Source organism: Paralichthys olivaceus, chromosome 8 (assembly GCF_024713975.1).
Source record: "Paralichthys olivaceus isolate ysfri-2021 chromosome 8, ASM2471397v2, whole genome shotgun sequence".
Classification (NCBI taxonomy): Eukaryota; Metazoa; Chordata; class Actinopteri; order Pleuronectiformes; family Paralichthyidae; genus Paralichthys; species Paralichthys olivaceus.
Genome location: NC_091100.1, coordinates 12,830,106 through 12,849,312, shown reverse-complemented (window position 1 = coordinate 12,849,312; position 19,207 = coordinate 12,830,106). Strand labels below are relative to the sequence as shown.

Genomic DNA, 19,207 nt, shown 5'->3' with positions numbered 1-19,207 from the left:
TGTGCTGACTTTTTCGTTGTTTAATTATGACATGAACATTTGGTGAGAACTCTAATGAATACAAATTCAAGAGGTTAAGAGGCTCGTTCAAATCAATGATGGTGTCTTTAGACATAGTTGTTACAGAGTGACCAGACTTGTTGCGAACAAAAATGTCTATGTCTATCTTTTGCTGACCCGGGATTATTATTATTATTATATATTTCATATGGATATTCTTTTTGTTTTTACAGCTAGTCTTTCTAATTAGCATTATTTAATTTGGTTGAGCTTGCATTGTGGATTTGGATTAGATTGTCTATACATGGCTGATTGTTTCCACATTCTGCACATTGGTAAATAAAGTGAAAAAGGGGAAATACATGAATGTCACCATGGCAACAGGCAGTAAATATGACACACACTACAACGCACAGGCTTCAGTGTGGTGTTAATGAACCAGAGGCCTGGCTGCGTTAATAATGAACTTTGTCCCTTCTCGCTCTCACTACAATGTCAAAACAAGGAAGAGTCGGAAGTGGAATCAGTTATGGAAAAGGGGAAACTGGAGAAAAGTCTAAAAACACATCCTCTTCGGTCGAGGGGGGAAACAGCCAACACAGACAGACATGACACGACTAGATAGATACATGTTGGTCCTCGCTGCCGCTGCTCTGCTGGTCGCTGTATGTGTGGCTCCACCGGCGGCTGAAGCTTCTGCCTGTGAGTAACCTGCAGTGTTCACTACTGAGAACCACCAGTGCTAGGTAGTTAGCAACACAGCTAGCTAACATGTCAACAACTGTTCGCATTAACGTCTACACGTGTACAGATCACATTTCACCGGTGAATGAAGGTGTCTGTCGTAAACCGAGTGAAGACAGTTCGCAGCTAGATTGAAGTGTTTGACTAGTAAGCCGTAACACTTGCTAACCAGGAGCTGACTCGAGATCAGCATCGACTGGAGAAATCGAGTCATCGGCGGAAGCCTGAGCTCTGGATGTTTGAACTTCCCTCCTGGGGGTGTTGAACGGATTAATCCAGCATGTGACCATGGAGCTGTGCAGCCGAGACTTCAGTCCGCTCACATTCTTCCCTCCTCAAGGCGGCAGACACAGCTGCTAGCTGCATGTAGCTCACACGCAGTCTGGACTGGTGGTTCTCTCCAGCGACCTTTCTGTAGATCCAGCACACACTCTTTATGTGTGGAGTCAGTTTGTCAGTAGCAGTGATCCGTTGCTTTGAGGTAAGTCAGTGAAAGTGTCTGTAGCGAAGCAGTCAGGGTTTGTTTATCTCTCGTTTGTCCACGTTGAGTTATGGCAGCTGGGGTTATTTTCATAGACTGTATATAAATTTTACAATAATGCTTTTAGTTCTAATGCAAACCCAGCGTTTTGAGTTGATGGATTATTAGGATAATGTCTATAACTGCTCAGAGACCAGTGGCTGCACAGAGGGGTGTGGTCAGACACACTGTGGAGCTGCAGCATCTTCTGCATCTGTGTTTTCTTCCTGCATTTCAACGGATGTCTCTTTTCTCCAGCTGGCTTCACTCATCACAAACACAGTGTGCTGAAGATGGACGAGGCCTCCCTGACAGTCAACAATGAGCTGGGCACAGAGGTGGTGGTGTCCTGGGTGTCAGAGCACTGCTACCAGGTACATTCACTCACTCACTCACTCACTCACAAACACATCTGATATGTTCCTTCAGTCTGCTCTGTGGTTGTATGGCTTTAATCACAGACAAGAAGGAAGATGGTGTTTTCTAATCTGTGCCTGGTCTTGTGTCTTTGTGAGCTAGTGTCTGCACCAGCAGCTGGGAGTTGTAAGAGCTGCACCCAGTCCTGGACAGCCCAGCTCTGTTGACTTTGTTGTGAGCACACAGCATGACATAACACTACAGCTCAACAGCACCCCTGTCAACCTGGAGCTGTGCACGTAAGTTTAATAACACTGACATCTTTCCCATACATGAAAAAAAGGCATCTTCTAAAATGTTTACAGTTAATGTTCAGGAATATTACAATAATATGATTTACTGTGTAATTGTTGCACCAACCAATTGGAGACAGCTGAACTAAATTTGTCCCAAACAAGTAACATTGCTTACTTTCTGTGATGCACTCATGTGACAGCTTGGCTAATCATGAATGAATATAACAATTCAGGGTCTTCACAGATCCTTAACAGTCACCATGTTGTGCCACATCTTCTAATTGAATACTGATAACCCATATCCAACCAGTATATGAGGAAAACACAATTTTTAAAATAGGCAAACGCACATTGTATCCAGGCGAATGTGTTGTGTTGAAGTGTTATCTTGTTACAGAAGCACTGTTGAATGACAGTTTTTCAGAACCATGTAAAGAATATGTCCTTTGTATGTTTATTGTCTGGCTGGTTTGCTACGTATGTGTTTAATGTACCGCGTTAATCCGCAGGGTTCCGTTCCACTTTGGGGAGCACGGGAACTACTCTCTGTGGGTGAAAAGTTTCAACGACTCCTCAGTGGCGAATTGTTCTGTGGTGACTGACGCAGACCCCATCAACAGCTACATACGTGAGTCACACCCAGTTTAACAGTCAATCTTGTGTGACATGGAAATATGTCATGCTTTATAAGTGTTGTTATACTGTTCATCCCTGTAACATTGTACCATGTACAAACTACATCTAACTGACACCATTCCACTGTTCACAGCGATATTAGTGGCTTTTCTTATCTTTGCTGGACTGACATTGGTGTCCTGCATTGGAAGGATAATATTAAGGTAATGTCATGTTATCATTTCATTCTTAATCTTTATGCAATGAATTCCCAGATAAAACTGTGATGCTACCAACAAAATCTACTCTACTAACCATGTTTTAATGTAACCATAACACGATTTCATTGGATTTGTATTTTTAGTTAGATATCTCTTGTGGTCCTCTAGCGTAATCATCTCTTGTGTCAACAAATATTATTACTAAGCACAGAGATGCACTGCTGCTGTTTCTTTGTTTTCCTGATGTATCGTGCACTTTGAGCTTGTGCGTATTATAGAAATACTCTTACACTGGTTGAACACGTCTTGTCCAGGCTCGGCGTGGTGAAGAATATCCTCTTCCGAATCAGTGGCTCGATGGAGACGGAGAGGCTCATCAACTCTGTGAGTGGTAATATGTAGGGAACTATTCATTGATGGGTAAAGAAAGAAGCAGCATCATTTTGTTAATGTGACACTTTTATTATTAAAATACCTTAAATAATATTTCCTGCATTTATTTGTTAGGTAAGTCTATTATGTGCCTTTGTGAAATCAACCAAGGCTTCATTACTCTCTCTAATCAAATATATTGAGTAGTAACTCAAAATCTGTCAAAAGCTGCTTTTAACCGAATAATGTTAATATTTAACTTTAATTTCACCATCCAGGAACTGGGCTCTCCTGGCAGGACGGTGCCACCATATACTGACAGCATCCTCCCTCCTCCACCCAACCCCAGCAAGAGGCTGCGATCTCTGGACACATTCAGAGGGTAAACCCCATTCCATCACCCCACCCCCCCTTTACCCCTGCGGCTCAACTTGCTCAGAGAAGTTCCGCTTCTTATCTGAAGTACCACTTGATCTGATGTGTGATTACACCGTGTCATTGGTTTCTTGCTGCAGCGTGACTTTTTGCAGCTGACACCAGATTGTCAGTCATTAATAAACCCTTACTAATAATATCAACATGGATCCAGTTCTCTGAAGTAGTAATATTTGTTTCAAGTAATATTTCTCTCAAGCAAACCATTTAGCTGTAGTTATGTAATCTTTCTCATGGTGCTTTTCATTAATGGTGCATTTTATTTGTTTCCCGTCAGAATTTCTTTAGTCATCATGGTGTTTGTGAACTATGGAGGGGGGCGATACTGGTTCTTCAGACACGAAAGCTGGAATGGTGAGTCCTGACTAGTTTTACTTTTATTGTTGTTTTTTTAACCATGTTAGTAGTTATTCACAGATCTTTGTAAACTGGTGCAGTATTATCCTTGGTATTGTATTTAATGTCCAAACCTGGGTTTTCCATTTGTCTCATTACAGGTCTGACTGTTGCAGATTTAGTCTTCCCTTGGTAAGATCAGTCTATCCTAAAGATTTTCTCTCGTATGTTTTAGTTCTGCAGGTTAGTGAACCCCACTCGAGCATTGGAGTTACAGTATCATGTTATACAATCATAATAAGAAGAAAAACAAGAATTACAAGTTCTTTATTTATACAGCCCTTCTCAAAATGTAGTTACAAGGTGCTTCACAAATAAAAAACAGAAAATAACAGTAAAACAACTCGGTCCGCTTTGTCTTTAGACGGGAGTTTGGAACAATTAAAGGGCCCCTACCAGAGGATCTCAAAGTGCGAGCAGGGTTGTATGGGGATAAAAGTTTTCATATGACACCATATGTGTATCTTGACAGAGAGCCAGAACCACAAACTCACTCAACCCGATCCAATGCAGTTTCCATTCATTGCAATGTGATTTCAAAATCCATTACCTCCTTTCTTGCTTTCCCAGCTGGTGTGTTGTGTATGTTACAACAGAGTTTGGTTCTTTGTGCTTGTGATATGTATTTTTAAGTGTATCTATTACTATTATTGTTATTATCATTTTACCTTTCTTGCAAAACAAAGTGTTCTTAGATTGCAATCACCTGTCAACAAATACACCCTGAATTTAACCACTAACCCAAAATAATGAAACCTACCAGTTCCCTTGAATGCACTGATCTCAGTTCCTCACATTGTGTTTCCCTCCTCCACCAGGTTTGTGTTTATCATGGGGACATCCATCGCACTGTCAACCAACTCCCTGCTGTGTGCAGGCTCAACACGCTGCTCACTGCTGAGGAAAACTGTGTGGCGGAGCCTGCAGCTCTTCATCATCGGTGTCTTCATCATCAACCCAAACTATTGTCAGGGACCATGTGAGTTAACCACTTAGTAAACCATTTATTTAAATAATCATTTATTTATTATTCTTTAACAGTGATCCAAAGTGTTGACTCTTGGTGTACTTTGTGACTTTCTTTACGTGTTTGTGCGTTGCTGCCTGCCTGTTTGCTCCCACTCTCTCCTCATCCACCCCACAGTATCTTGGGACAACCTGCGAATCCCCGGTGTGTTGCAGCGCCTGGCCTGGTCGTACCTGGTTGTAGCCTGCCTGGATCTGCTGGTGGCAAAAGGTCACCTCGACATCCTCACGACGGTCAGCCAACAGCTCCATTTTACCCACGTTCTTTGACCTTCTATTTATTGCTCTGCCGCCACATGAGTCCCCTGAAATAAGCTGAAACTTAAGTGTTTGATTAATTGTGTGTTTTCCAGAGTGCTTGGTGGTCCCCATTCCTTGACATCTTGCTGTACTGGCCTGCCTGGCTGTGTGTGATCCTCTTAGAAATCCTCTGGCTGTTCCTCACTTTCCATCTCCCGGTACCAGATTGTCCACTGTGAGTTGATCAGGGCATGTTGTTTTGTCTCTTTGAGTCCAAGGAACATTTCCCATCTAGCAACAAGTCATTTTCTCATTACAATGAGTTTGTGTGTCATGTGATTAAAACCCTTGTTTACTGCGGAGTCCAGTGATTGCAGACAGAAGCTATAAGAAATGTAAACTGATAAAATAGGTAGTGAATGAATAAATAAGCAGAGTCTAAATTGAAATCACTACTTTCCAAATCCTCGGTCCAGCTTGTATTGGTTTTTAAATCTTATTCTTGCTCTCGATGGCTGTTATCCTCCATTGTTGACACTAGAGTCACCTCTTTTCAACAGAGGCTATCTGGGCCCAGGTGGGATTGGGGACATGGGCCTCTACATGAATTGCACTGGTGGAGCGGCTGGTTTCATTGACCGTTGGCTGCTGGGAGAAAACCACATCTACCAGACTCCATCGTCGAGGGTTAGTGACCAGCAAAGCAAACTGGAAGAGCACACACACGTTCAGTCTTTTTATAACTTGGGATGTTGAGCTTCAGCTGACTTATCAGGTTTCTCTCTCACAGGCTAACACACATTTCTAATGACATGACAGGTGATGGAAAGTTAAACTGCACCAGAACTTATTTACAAGTTTCCACCTCTGTTTCCATTTTGATTCAGGTGATTTATGCAACCCGCATGCCTTTTGATCCAGAGGGTGTTCTCGGCAGCATCAACTCTGTCCTCATGGCTTTTCTTGGTTTACAGGTTTGTCACTTGAATATGTCTCTTTCTTTTTGTCTTTTGCTTTTTTTCACATATCTAACGTCCAAATTGCCATTGATAAAAGTGTGTGTTTTTAATTGTTGTACTTTTAATATCCCCAGGCAGGAAAAATTATCTTACACTACAGAGATCTCCACACAAGTATAATTTCAAGGTTTCTAATATGGGGTCTCTTTTTGGTAAGCACATTGAGTTGCTATATCACGTTTTACATGTTTGTATAAAAAATGGCTGTTAAATGACTCTTTGGGACACTTGCATTGCAGTGTAGTACCTCAGTCACAATGTTTTTGACTTTTCACTTCACACATTTATTCCGAGGACCATTTCCCCTTCTTGATTTTATAACAAACTGTCTTGTGACTCTCAGGGAGCCACATCAGCAGTTCTGACCAAGTGTTCCACAGACCAGGGCTTCATTCCTGTAAACAAGAACCTATGGTAACGTTTTCTTTTATGCACTTTCAAACAAAACATGTTTTGGGCAGCATTTTCTTTTTTATAGCACAGCTGTTGACGGAATGTGTGGGGAAGTTCTAAGCGTCCTAAATATATGTCCTATATATATATATGTCCCTGAACACACACTCGTTCCATCACAAAATAAAGTGAGACTTGGTAAGATTTTGAGCACAGGTTCAAGTCGGACAACCAGCCTTGAGAGTTGTTTATCTAAAGCCCCTGTGATTAATAATCTATCCACTAATTTCAGCAATCTCAGAAGTCTGTTTGTGGCTCCAGAGCCATTCATCTGATCAGCTTCACACTGGACATGTTGAATTTGATACAATTTGGACACATGATACGTTCAATATTAATAAATGTTGTATAAACAAGTGACAAGTGACATTGTTGATCACGACAACAACAATGTGTTCAGGAAAACAATAACTGAGTCTCCAGTTCTTGGTTCTGCGGAGTCCAGCATCACCAAACTTTGAATGAAGGGGTGAACAGCTCTTTGTGCAGCAGCGGTGCTGCAGCTTCAGGGTTCTTTGCCTCAATTACTGCAGGTCACTTTAACAGTGTCAGAAAAAAAAGCTGTAACAATGGGCCAAACAAACAGGCCGGTTTAGAGCTGCCAACTCTCCAGAACTACAGAGTTAGCCTAAAAAATGTCTGAACACTTCTGCATGTTTCTTTCCTCTTGCTTGCTAGGTCTCTGTCCTACGTGACAACGCTGGCCTGTTTTGCCTTTGTGCTGCTAGTGCTGCTCTACTTCATAGTGGACGTACAGAAGTGGTGGTCAGGAGCACCTTTCTACTACCCAGGTTTGTAAAATCATCAGACATAAAGCCGGGTAATGCAAATTTTTGAGCTTATAACCAAATGCTCGCCAAGGCAGGCTATGATTTCCCCAAATAATACAGTTTGATATGAATTTAGAAACCAGGGTTTTGTTGTTGGTTTGATATTAGTAATTATAAGAATAGTGAGTATGACACCACTGAACAGGCAGTGTCTGTCTTTTAGGGTACTGAGAATAAGATCTGCCAAATGCACCAACCGCAAATTCTGTCTGAAATTGTTTTGACTGTTGCTGTGTGTGATTCCAGGTATGAACTCCATCCTCGTGTATGTGGGCCATGAAGTGTTTGAGGAGTACTTCCCCTTCCGCTGGCGTATGGCAAACAGCCAATCCCACGCTGAGCACCTCACCCAAAACCTTGTGGCTACTTCCTGTTGGGTGTTCATCGCCTACGTGCTGTACAGAAAGAGGATTTTTTGGAAAATTTAGAGGGACCCCTAAACAACAGTAGCAGAGGACTTTGATGACATCAGAATTGCTGGAGTTCTAATCTGAAAATGTTTGGAGCACAGATAACCGGAGACAAGAAATGTATTTTATCAAAACTATGATGTTTCTCTGTTTCTGAACATATATAGGTTTCTTCTTTCAATCTGTTTAACTGCTTTTTTTTTACGACCATTTATGTTTAAAAGTTTTTTTCCCCCCAAAGATCTTCAGTTATGAAGCGTCTCATATCTGCCAAATATCTCCACAGACTCAGGAAGAACATGTCCAAGAATAGTTTGAGAATTTGAAAACTAACATTGTTAATCTACTGTTTGACTTTGTGCTATAGATGCAGGTTTCATTCCTCACCCTGGAAAACCCCAACACTACATTAAACAGGCCTCTTGTTCACTTCCCTTTCTTTTGCTGCCTAATAACAGCATTACTCTGAAAGCTGAAGTAGTTTTTTGCGAGATTGTGAGATCCTTTTCCACGACACAAGAGATTTAAACAAAAGTGAAACAGTGTGTTAAGACTGTAAAATAAGAAAGATTTGATCATCATTTATTATTGTCAGGTAGAAGGCATTCTCAATCCTCAGCACCTTTGCTTAGTAAAGATCCAGTGTTGTGATATATGATGCTGTATTTTACCAAGTAGTGAGGGAGGGCACATCAGATGATGCTTGTCTTGCATTTTGATTAAATGCATGTTTGTCATCAATGGGTTTACATAAACAAAAGTCACTGAATTGAATTACTTTTGCCTTTCCAGAAATTATTTGTCTTTCTCTTGACCAAAATCTGCTATTTTTCAATAGCTGTTTTTTTTCATTCAATTAAAATGACTCATGAATTTCGATAAAGAAAGTTCTTTTTTGTTGTCCAGCTAAAGTAGTTTTAATGAGATTTGAAAATACATAGTGTAATTTAGAGGATTTGTAGGTATTATTTAAATAATGTGTTTCAGTTCCATGGCAATGATAACTACAGCCTGAAAAATGACCATAACGTTGAATTAATGCCAGAAGAGTTTGAACACATGCTGAACATAAAGACTGTCACAAAGGGAGGATTTATCACAGGACTGTTTTTAGACCTCATGTTTTTACTGGGTTTACCTTATAATCTGCCAGAGTTTATATTTAATTATGTCTTATCTCACTGCACAACTGTTGTCATTACTCCAACCATACTGTTTAAAAGTGCCTCATCTTGTGATTACATTCTAAATATAACTCTTATGAAATGACTTATGAAAACCACGTTGTGTATGTCGAGTATCTAAAGACCGAGCGAGGTTTTTAAAATATCATCTTAACTGATGCAATTCCTTTTGTTCTACTTTTTATACACTTACATTTTTTAAAAACATTTATAAACTAAATAGTAATATCATGTAATAAATCATATTCTGAAAGTACTGCTGCTGTTATGTATGTTACTGCCACTGGATGCTTGAATTTCCTCAGGGATCAATAAAGTATCTATCTATCTATCTCGTTATTGATTACTATAAAAACATATTAAAACAATGCGAGCATGTTACACAGTGCATTATAAAAATGTAGTAGAGTGGAAATATATTTTTTGGGTATATGGAGTAAAAGTACCTGAAAATAAATCTACTAAAGTAAAGTACAGATACATGAAACGTTCACTGAAGTAGCTCCCAGCAGTGTGTAAAGGTCATGTGAAGAAGTCTGTCTGTGTTAGTGCTTGTGATAATAATCTCCAGGCTGTGTACAGAGGTGTGAGTTTGTGTGTATTGCTCAACGAGCCTCAGTGAGTCGTGGGAATCGAGTTACAGTTCGGCTGCCATGTTCCAAAAAAACAAAAACACCACTGAGGGCTGCTCTCGCGATATCTCCGCTCTGCCTCCATTCAAGTCGACGGTGAGAGTTTTCCTGCTCTCGCGCGACCTCGCAACTTTCCCACGCCTGTTGTTTTGGCGTCTGTCCTCCCCCCTCCCCCCTCCTCCCCCCGCCTCCACTTCTTCTCACCCCTTTGCCCCGTCACTCCTCCCCCCTCCACCCCCACCCCCTCTCTCAGCCTGTTTCCTCTGTGTGTGTGGGTGTGTGAGCGTGGGTGTGAGCGTGGGTGTGTGTGTGTGTGTGTGAGGGGGGGGGGGGGGGGGGGGGGGGGGGGGGGGGGGGCTGTGGGAGGGATCTCGCGATTGTTGGACTTTTCTCTCTCACAGGGGGGGTGAGTTATTCGGAAGATGGCGCCCGTTGTTACGGGGTAAGTGTTTAAATCAAGGCACCGTGTTGTTGTGGAGAAAGTTTTCTCCCGGTCAGCGTGTTGTGTGTCTGTTGTGTGTCTGTAGTGTGTGTGTAGTGTGTGTGTAGTGTGTCTGTGGTGTGTGTGTGTGTGTGTGTGTGTATGGAGCTGTTACCGGAGCCTCAGCACACACTGAGCCTGATGTGGGGTCAGTTGTGCAGAAAAAGACCCTCATTCTTCCTCTCGGTGTCTGTGCTGCGCTCCGCTCCGTCTGTTGTTCTGACACATTCTCTCACACTTCGCTCACTTCTGTGAACTCTCCACGCGCTCAGCATTTGGTCTCAACAAGCTTCGTCGGTTTCATTTCTGTGTCAGTAAAGTTGATTAAAGTCAAATCTTCGCTAACTCCTGTCGCATCAAATAGTCCCAGCAGAGAGTCGATGGGAACAAATGAGAAGAAGAAGACAGAATAGTAGATTAATCACAGTACAAATGCTTTTAAGAGTGGATTAAAAATGGGGTTTATGAATCTATGTACCATGTGTTATAAAATCACATTCAAACTATCTTACTAACTTTTTTTCCCCACGCAACAGCTTTTTCATTTCTGTTTGTAAAGTGTAATCTTTGCTCCTCACACACTGTTCACAGTCTGTTGTATTAAATATCCATAGCAGAGTATTTCAATCATTATTTTTCCCTTTTAAACAACTTAAAATCACTTTCACATTTCACCATTTCATTTTCTAATCTAAAGCTCCCACATGATAACTCAGTTTAATTTATCCATCCCACTGGGACAATTCATCTGGAACAGCTTGTACAAAATCATACTCAGACAGATATAAGGTATAACAGAGCTAAATGAGGGATATGGGGTTATAAGAACTAATATAATAATATATAATAATAGTTTCATGACAGTAAAAAAAAGTTTTTGTAAAAGTGGATAAAAAAAAAATCTTAAAAATCTTGTCTCAACAACTTCCTTCTGTCTTTTTAATTTCTCTTTCACTATCTTGAGTAAAGTGAAATCTTTATATACAGTATTGAGATATGATATGAATGGATATTGGACTTTTGTTATGTTGATATTAATGAAAATGTTCTTGGAATAATTAACCTTGGAATAATAACCTAGCCTTGGTCTTAAGGTTATGAATTTGAGTTTTCAATGCAAAAGAATAACTAGAGTGGCACTTAATAGAGCACATACCTTATGAAACCTCAGTTAAATAAACTAGATCTGGATCTGCACCTAATTGACCATCTTTATAAAATAAATAAATGTGACTTATTTAGTTCATAGAGATCCATGAATTCTTCTCTAAGAAATCAAGGAAAATAATGAAAAAACACTTGCAATGTTAAAGAAAGTGGAACACCCCCCCCCCCCCCCAAAGTTTATGGGTTCTTTCCAGACCCACCACATCCTTCCACCAAGTTTCGTGGTTATCGGTCCAGTAGTTTTTGCGGAAGGGTTATTACTGAGGTAATAACAGCTTCACAGATGTCATTGACACTGTACTCACTTGTTTTGTATGACAGGTACGTGTAAACACCTCCTCATACTCTGTTGTTTTTTGTCTTGCAGGAAGTTTGGTGAGCGTTCTCAGCCTCAGCGTTTGACAAGGTAGAGGGAAGCAATTTGATTAATGCAGATGCTTGAACAGTTTGTACTGTGATGTGTTATAATGTGTTTTTCCTCCAATCAGGGAGGCTATGAGGAATTACTTGAAGGACAAAGATGATCAAACAGTGCTAATACTACATGCAAAAGTTGCCCAAAAGTCATATGGCAATGAAAAAAGGTTTGTATGTGACTGGATGATACATTCTTGAGTGTCTGTACCAGTCAAAACAGATGCACTGGAACTCATGTATGGACGTTTGTTTACTTTAGGTTTTTCTGCCCTCCGCCCTGTGTGTACCTGCTGGGCAGTGGCTGGAAAAGGAAGTTGGAGATTATGGAGAAGGAGGGTTGCACGGAGCAGGAGGCTCAGCCATGTGCATTCATCGGGATAGGCAACAGTGAGCAGGAGATGCAACAGCTCAATCTGGAGGGGAAGGTGTGCAATAACGCAGCACTGCAGAACTTTGAATTCTACATCCTTCTTATGGCAGCTTCATATACTGACATATTCGTCTCCCTCTTCAGGCATTCTAGCAATAAACAGATTGTTTGTCAATCCACTTTAGTTCAACTTTTGTTTATTGCTCCGCTTCACAATGAAATGCAAAGCTGCTTTGCATTTTAGAGCTTTACAATATCCTGTGTTTGTTTCTGCAATGTTCCTACTGTAGCTGCTATTGTGTACAATGATGCATTTAATGAGCTTGTTCTCAGAATCGGATGAATGGGTGATTGTGGGGTGAAGTTGGAGAACAAACACTCAAATAAACCCCCCCCTAATCTGCATCTTCTCCCTGCGGTAGCACTTCTGCACGGCTAAGACGCTGTACATCAGTGACTCGGATAAAAGGAAACACTTCATGCTCTCTGTGAAGATGTTATACGGAAACAGCGCCAACATAGGAGTCTTCCTCAGCAAGAGGATCAAGGTCATCTCGAAGCCCTCGAAGAAGAAGCAGTCCTTGAAAAATGCAGATTGTGAGTCACAGGCTGTGTCAACACACTCGTATAAAGACAGCTGCATCTTTTCCCCTCAAACGTTTGATTTAGAGGCTTCATAGTATCTCTCATCCTTCACCTCTTTTCACTCTCACTCACTCACTCCTCCTCTCTTTCTGTCATCCTAGTGTGTATAGCTTCGGGGACTAAGGTGGCGTTGTTCAATCGTCTCCGTTCCCAAACGGTCAGCACCAGGTATCTTCATGTGGAGGGTGGAAACTTTCATGCCAGCTCCCAACAGTGGGGTGCCTTCTACATCCACCTCTGTGAGTCACAGGTTTTCCCTTTATACTTCATCCTTGACCAATTTTCTCGTGTGCTTCATGATCATTTACACTCATCTGAGGCGTTAATGTAACGGTAGAGCGGGACTTTTAGACATTTAACCCATTACTGTGTTTTGACATTTGTTCAGTGGACGATGAGGAGTCTGAGGGGGAGGAGTTTGCTGTGAGAGATGGTTACATCCATTATGGCCAGATGGTGAAGTTGGTCTGTTCTGTTACTGGCATGGCCCTGCCCAGACTGGTATGTATGCCTTTATGTCAAATAACATGTGAGAAAGTTTACGGTCATTCCAGTGATGTTTTTAAAATATAGTATATGTGATGTCTCTACATATACAATCGGTCAAAAGTTTTACAACACCACACTTTTTTTAAATGGTACAAAAATAAGTGGTAAAAAAATGAATTGCCCAAGATATTAAAAAAAAAGTTCTGCAACAATGTTGTTCTTTTCAGTTGTGGAAAAAACTCTTCAAATGTGTTCAGCTGCTGAATGAGTCCAATTCTTTATCAAACCGAATATTTTAAATGGATTTTCTTTCAAATCTCTGCTCTTAAGTTAAAAAAACAACTGTTAAAAAACGTATGACTGGTAGTGTAACCGTGCAATGTTTCCAAATGTGTCTGCACAAATATACAATATATAACTTGTTTTATTTCTCAGGTCATTCGCAAAGTCGACAAACAGATGGCGTTAATGGATGCAGATGACCCAGTGTCTCAGCTGCACAAGTGTGCCTTCTACCTGAAAGACACAGAAAGGATGTACCTCTGTCTCTCACAGGAGAGGATCATCCAGTTCCAGGTGTGCAATTTTACATAAATCAATTGTTTGTTGTTAGTTATTTTAATTTCTATTCTGTTTGGCACCAAAAGTTATTCAAAATTGACCCATAATCCAAACATGAACTGGTTAAAGAGGCAGATTGTGGTGCTGATCCAGGCCAGAGATGTAGTGGTGTGACTCTGCATTTGTTTGTTCATCTGTTAGTCAGCAGTGTTACACAGATTACCACAAGACTCACTGGAATCATGATGAAAAAACACATTCAATTTTGTTGTGGATTGGGATCAGGGGGCGGAGCACATTTTTTCCATCCTTTCTTTCACATTGTGAGAAAAAGCGTTTTTCACTGTTTTCCCGGAAAAAAATTATTGTTATTATTATGTTTCTTGATGAAATCAATCAGACACATTTATGCAATTGATATCAATGGGTGTGTGTAATTTAGTGCAGCTTGACTTAATTTAAGGGGACTGTATGTACTCTACTAGGTCACATTCTGATTCAGAAAATGTTATGAAGTTGAAATAATGCTTATGTTTCTGCCTTTAGCGAACAGAATATTAATATGTCTGCTGAGGGCATTGATCACAGCTGCTGTTTTTCTTCTTGACCTGAACTCCAGGAAGAGTCTAATCTTTGTCAGTAATAATAATCTCATCAAGGAGAAGCTCCTACCTGACACTCCAGAAGCTTCTTACTCTCATTAGTAGGCAGTGAAATTAATTTACTTCTATTTGTTCTCCAGGCCACACCGTGCTCCAAAGAGACAAACAAAGATATTATCAACGATGGGGCTTCCTGGACTATTATTAGCACCAACAAGGCAGAGTACACCTTTTATGAGGGCATGGGTCCCGTCCCCACACCGGTCACACCTGTTCCTGTGGTGGAAAGTCTGCAGGTATACATGCACAGCCTTTTCTGTTTTTCATCAATAAACATGAGTGACTCTGTGGTTTCAAACTACTTCCTTTTTTCCCTTTACTTCCTTTACTCAGCCTGTAGGGACATTTCTTAAAGTTATGAAACCTTTTTGTTTTAATGTTGTGTCCAGTTAAACGGTGGAGGAGATGTGGCGATGTTGGAACTGACAGGACAGAACTTCACCCCTAACCTCAGAGTGTGGTTTGGAGATGTGGAGGCTGACACCATGTACAGGTGAGTGTGTATGCACAGGGTGTATATTTACCAAGGTTCATGTCTTTGTTGCATTGGTTACATGTGATACAGTTAGTTTTGGTTGCACCTTTTAATTTAGGGAGCGGACCTGAGACTTTTGTAAGACACTTTTGTCCTGTTGTCATAACCTACATGTGCTGCACCTACCTATGCTCATCATTGATTGGTTTGTAGACAGGCATGTGTCTGATGTCGCCGTGTTGAAAATTCGGCAGGTAGTATTATTTCTGTTGTAAATTCACAGAATGAATGAACCAGTTAATGTTCATGTTTCGTTTCCAACTTCATCAACAACTTGAGGCGCAGTGCTCGACACTAGCTTAAATGTGCAAAATTAACTTCCTTGTCGTCATTTTGGTTTGGACTAAAGTGAAAAGTCTGACGGTCTGGATCAAACAATATAGATGTAAAAGTGCCCTAATACACCTGTTACTACAAAGTTAGCAGGCATACGCAGGCGTTTCTAATTGTGGGTAAACCTGCTAAAAAAAGTTGCTTGCCTTTCTGTTTTTTCCCTCTGGTGATTCATGTTCGACGTCATAAACGTGCTGGAAACTGTGACGCTGTGTCACCTCGCTGTCTCGCCAGTGCTGCATCTTGCATAGGGGGCGTTGTTCATGTTGTTTCCAAGATGTAAAAAATGATAAGTATAGTAACATTCATGGCTGTTCATGCAGCTACACCCAAAAGTTCAATGTGCGTCATAACGTGCAGCATCAGTGTCAAGAAGAAATAAGTACCTTATACCTGGGTGTCGTGTTTCTGTCGCTAACAGATGATGGTAGGTTTTTTCACCAGTGGACTTTAGTGTTTAATGGATCAAATACTCAAACCTTGTGTCATCTGTCTGCCCCATAAGATGTGGAGAGAGCATTCTGTGTGTGGTGCCGGACATTTCTGCCTTCAGGGAGGGCTGGCGCTGGGTGAGGCAGCCGGTGCAGGTCCCTGTCACGCTTGTCCGCAACGATGGAATCATCTATGCCACTGCCCTCACCTTCACCTACACCCCTGAACCTGGGCCGCGACCCCACTGCAGTGCTGCTGGCGCAATTCTGCGCTCACACAGCACCTCTTCATCATCACCGGCGTCTTCCTCTTCGCCATCATCCTCGCTGGGTGGGCTCGGGGAGGTCCAGGTGGCTTACAACAGTATTGACTCAGGGATGTCATCAGGAGCGTCCACCATGTCAGTGCTTTCGTAGTAACACCTATCGTGTGTGTGTGTGTTGTTTTGAGTGAATGAGATAGAAAATGGGGGCACATACTTTCCAAAGAGGATCATGGACCTTTGAAGAGCTGCACAGGAACTCTTCATGACAGAGCAGCTGTGGAATCATGAGGAAAGAAAAGGTCACCTTCACTGACGTACTTGGGATTACTGACTCCTCTCTTTAGCTCTATCTTGTGGTTCATTGTGGACACGACATACGCCCCAATCTGAGAAGCTTGATATCTCAAAACTTCACTTAAAAGAAGATGAATCTGCCAACAGACCTGATTTGTAAAAAAAAAAAAAAACATGTTTGTACTGTGGGGATTTTTCTGTTGTGTGTAAGGGAAACATTTTGTTGTAAGAGTAACATAGTTTTTACGGACCAAGAAATATTATTATATTATTTTATTCATATTATATTTTATAAACTTTTGCTAAGGTACATTATGACATTTGCATAGTAAGTTCACTTTTGTTACCAAATAGAGTTTTGTCTCAATTAAGGGTTTAAGGTGGAAACGGCTTTTAGTGAGTCTCTAATAGTCTGACACCGCACCTCTAGTTTTAATATCCACTGGTGTGTTTTGGAACTTGATACCCAAATTCATGCTTATTAACAGAACTTTTCACAATTCCACATGCTGTATAAAAAACAAATGATCCGACTGTGTTTTTAAGTAGGCACTTTAGAGAATGAAGACGCGTATGGTATCTGGCCCCAGTTATTCTCTTAGATCTTCTGTGATCGGTCTCTTTACATCCAGATGGCCCTTTTTGATTAGTGTAGTGTATTTGATAATATATTACACTATCAGTGTTCCGTAAGACCAGGGTCTAGATTTTCTAATCAACGATCTGTTTTCATACCAGTAAACTGCATCGAAACAAAAGTACTATATTCCCAGAGGAGAAAGTAATTGAACAAAGAAAGAATGTCTAAACTGTCTTTAATGTGACTTTTTACTCTTTTATATCCTAGATTTTAAGAAGCCTTAAGAGTCCTTTTGTGCTTACATGTTGGAAGACGAGCTTTAACACCATCTGGAGCTTGTAGTTTACCTGTAACAGCTCAGTATCCCTGCTGGGACTGAGCTGTGTCTGCTGCAGATACAGCAGATCTAACTTCAGTACAATCATCTGTGCTTGTGCTTTGAGTCTTCTGTGATGAGACGATGGCTTGTCCAGACTCAGATTCTCCACCTGCCTTGTTTAGAAAGTAAAAATGTAACTGTGAACTGATGTACTGAGCAGTTTATCTTGCCTTAAAACCACTACCTGCAGTACCTGACTCACAAAGTGCCCTGATTTCCATCACTCTGTTTGAATCATACTCTGTCGTGTTTAAATAATTGGCATGAAAGTCAGTAAATGTGGCTGGTGGGCCAACTTTTTGCTTCAGTTGTAACATATGTGTTTTCACGGTGCTAATGGATTTATTGTTGTATAGTTTTCAGTATTTACATCACAAAAATCCAGCGGCACGTCCTCAGTGGTGCCATCGAACTCCACCTGAGAGGCCTTTGTGTCCACTCCACCGTCTTCCTTCCCTGCACAGTAGTTGTATTATAGGATCACACCGTAGATGAGGTCAAGCTCGTCTCATAACTGATGTACAAACATTTCATGAGATTCTGTTACTGTAGATTTCAGTATTTCAACTGCTTCTGCAGAGGTGGATGTTTCTTTGTAATTTGTACACCTTATAAAAATCTTTGCTTATTTCAAAGAATTGAATTATTGGTCACACGTGTAGATCCACAGTCTACCCGGTCTTTGTGACTGTGCCTTGCTGTTATGTCTTGTCCAGTTAAGTAAACGGTTAGTACACGTACTGTGAGTTCAGCTGTAATCCAGCATGTTAAAACAACCTCATCATGTCATCTGACTTTATGAGCATTTACATTGATCTTGTGTCTTTACTCTCACATCCTGCCTTTTGTCCTCACTCTTTACCTTCCCTCCTCCCTCTGTCTATCCTTCCCTCTATCTGCTGAGGTTCTTCAGTGAGAGGTCAAGAATAAAAATGAGCTGAAGCTGAACGTCATTTGTCTCTAAAAATGGGAACAACACGCACATCTAGTAAAGAATCTTTTAATGGTTGCTGGATCAACATTGCTGATGCTGATGGAGACAGACACTCTACCAGACGTCTGAGGAAGAGTCTTGTGCTTTTGAACTTCAACAACAACTAAATCCTTTAACTGGACTTTTAGCTGTGCAGATTTTCTCTTTTAATTCACGTGGGCATGTTTTGCTCTTGTTGCATCACCCCCATCTCTCCTCTCTGTCTCATCCTCATCATGGAGCAGAGCAGGAGCTGTAGGATAATAACAAATACACATAAACAGTACACTGGTTACACAGGTCCTACTGAGGCCTCACTGGACACTTGCCACATCTGTTGCTCTGCAGGGTGGAGGTCAAATCTGCCTCACTATTTTTAAACTGGGAGCCAGAATGTTGGGCTGTAACCTAACACTTTGTTACTCTTAGTGTGTGTGTGTGTGTGTGTAGTTGTGCAGTCTGTTTGTGTCCCTCAACACAAAATGTTTCAACTGTTAATTTTACTTTTAATTAAGTTGCCATCCCAAGCCACATCCAGACGTCATTAGAAGCCCAAATATTTGCTAAGTCCATCCATGTTGCTTGAGGATTTGTGAACAAGCATACAACTGTCAGACCCAGACAGCCGGGCCAAGACATGACATATGACACTCTATTTCTGGAATGGTGGTCTTGATCTCACGCAACAGTTTTCCTAGTGAGTCTGGGGGCCTTTAATGTATCTTCCTTCCAAGTGAGAATCAGAGAGGCCGTAAAAAATGAGTAGTGGAGTTGGAATGTCTCTTCAGTATGTGTCACCCCTCAGTATTTATAATATTTGGGTATTTGGGTTGGAGTGTGAGTCAGGAAACATAAAGAAGTGTTGGGGGCCCTA

At 41.1% G+C, this 19,207-nt stretch overlaps 2 protein-coding genes across 3 annotated transcripts; both read left to right on the top strand.

Annotated features, from left to right (window-relative positions):
* The first annotated feature begins 411 nt into the window (after nt 1–411).
* On the top strand, nt 412–9,449 carry hgsnat (heparan-alpha-glucosaminide N-acetyltransferase). Of its 2 annotated transcripts, none has more exons than XM_020100370.2 (18): nt 412–702; nt 1,523–1,638; nt 1,784–1,920; nt 2,427–2,545; nt 2,687–2,756; nt 3,068–3,137; nt 3,404–3,507; nt 3,838–3,914; nt 4,058–4,088; nt 4,775–4,935; nt 5,101–5,216; nt 5,336–5,457; nt 5,783–5,909; nt 6,110–6,196; nt 6,316–6,393; nt 6,585–6,655; nt 7,373–7,485; nt 7,771–9,449. In XM_020100370.2, the coding sequence occupies exons 1-18, from the start codon at nt 609–611 to the stop codon at nt 7,950–7,952; spliced, it is 1,875 nt and encodes a 624-aa protein (XP_019955929.2). In that variant the 5' UTR covers nt 412–608; the 3' UTR covers nt 7,953–9,449. The 2 variants fall into 2 exon arrangements, with proteins under 2 accessions (XP_019955929.2, XP_019955930.2); XM_020100371.2 differs by lacking the exon at nt 412–702 and adding an exon at nt 723–1,225.
* Nucleotides 9,450–9,965: 516 nt separating this feature from the next.
* On the top strand, nt 9,966–18,308 carry rbpja (recombination signal binding protein for immunoglobulin kappa J region a). Its single transcript, XM_020100373.2, has 11 exons — nt 9,966–10,192; nt 11,766–11,804; nt 11,887–11,982; nt 12,075–12,240; nt 12,608–12,782; nt 12,932–13,069; nt 13,219–13,331; nt 13,755–13,895; nt 14,623–14,778; nt 14,932–15,035; nt 15,916–18,308. The coding sequence occupies exons 1-11, from the start codon at nt 10,173–10,175 to the stop codon at nt 16,256–16,258; spliced, it is 1,491 nt and encodes a 496-aa protein (XP_019955932.1). The 5' UTR covers nt 9,966–10,172; the 3' UTR covers nt 16,259–18,308.
* The last annotated feature ends 899 nt before the right edge of the window (nt 18,309–19,207 follow it).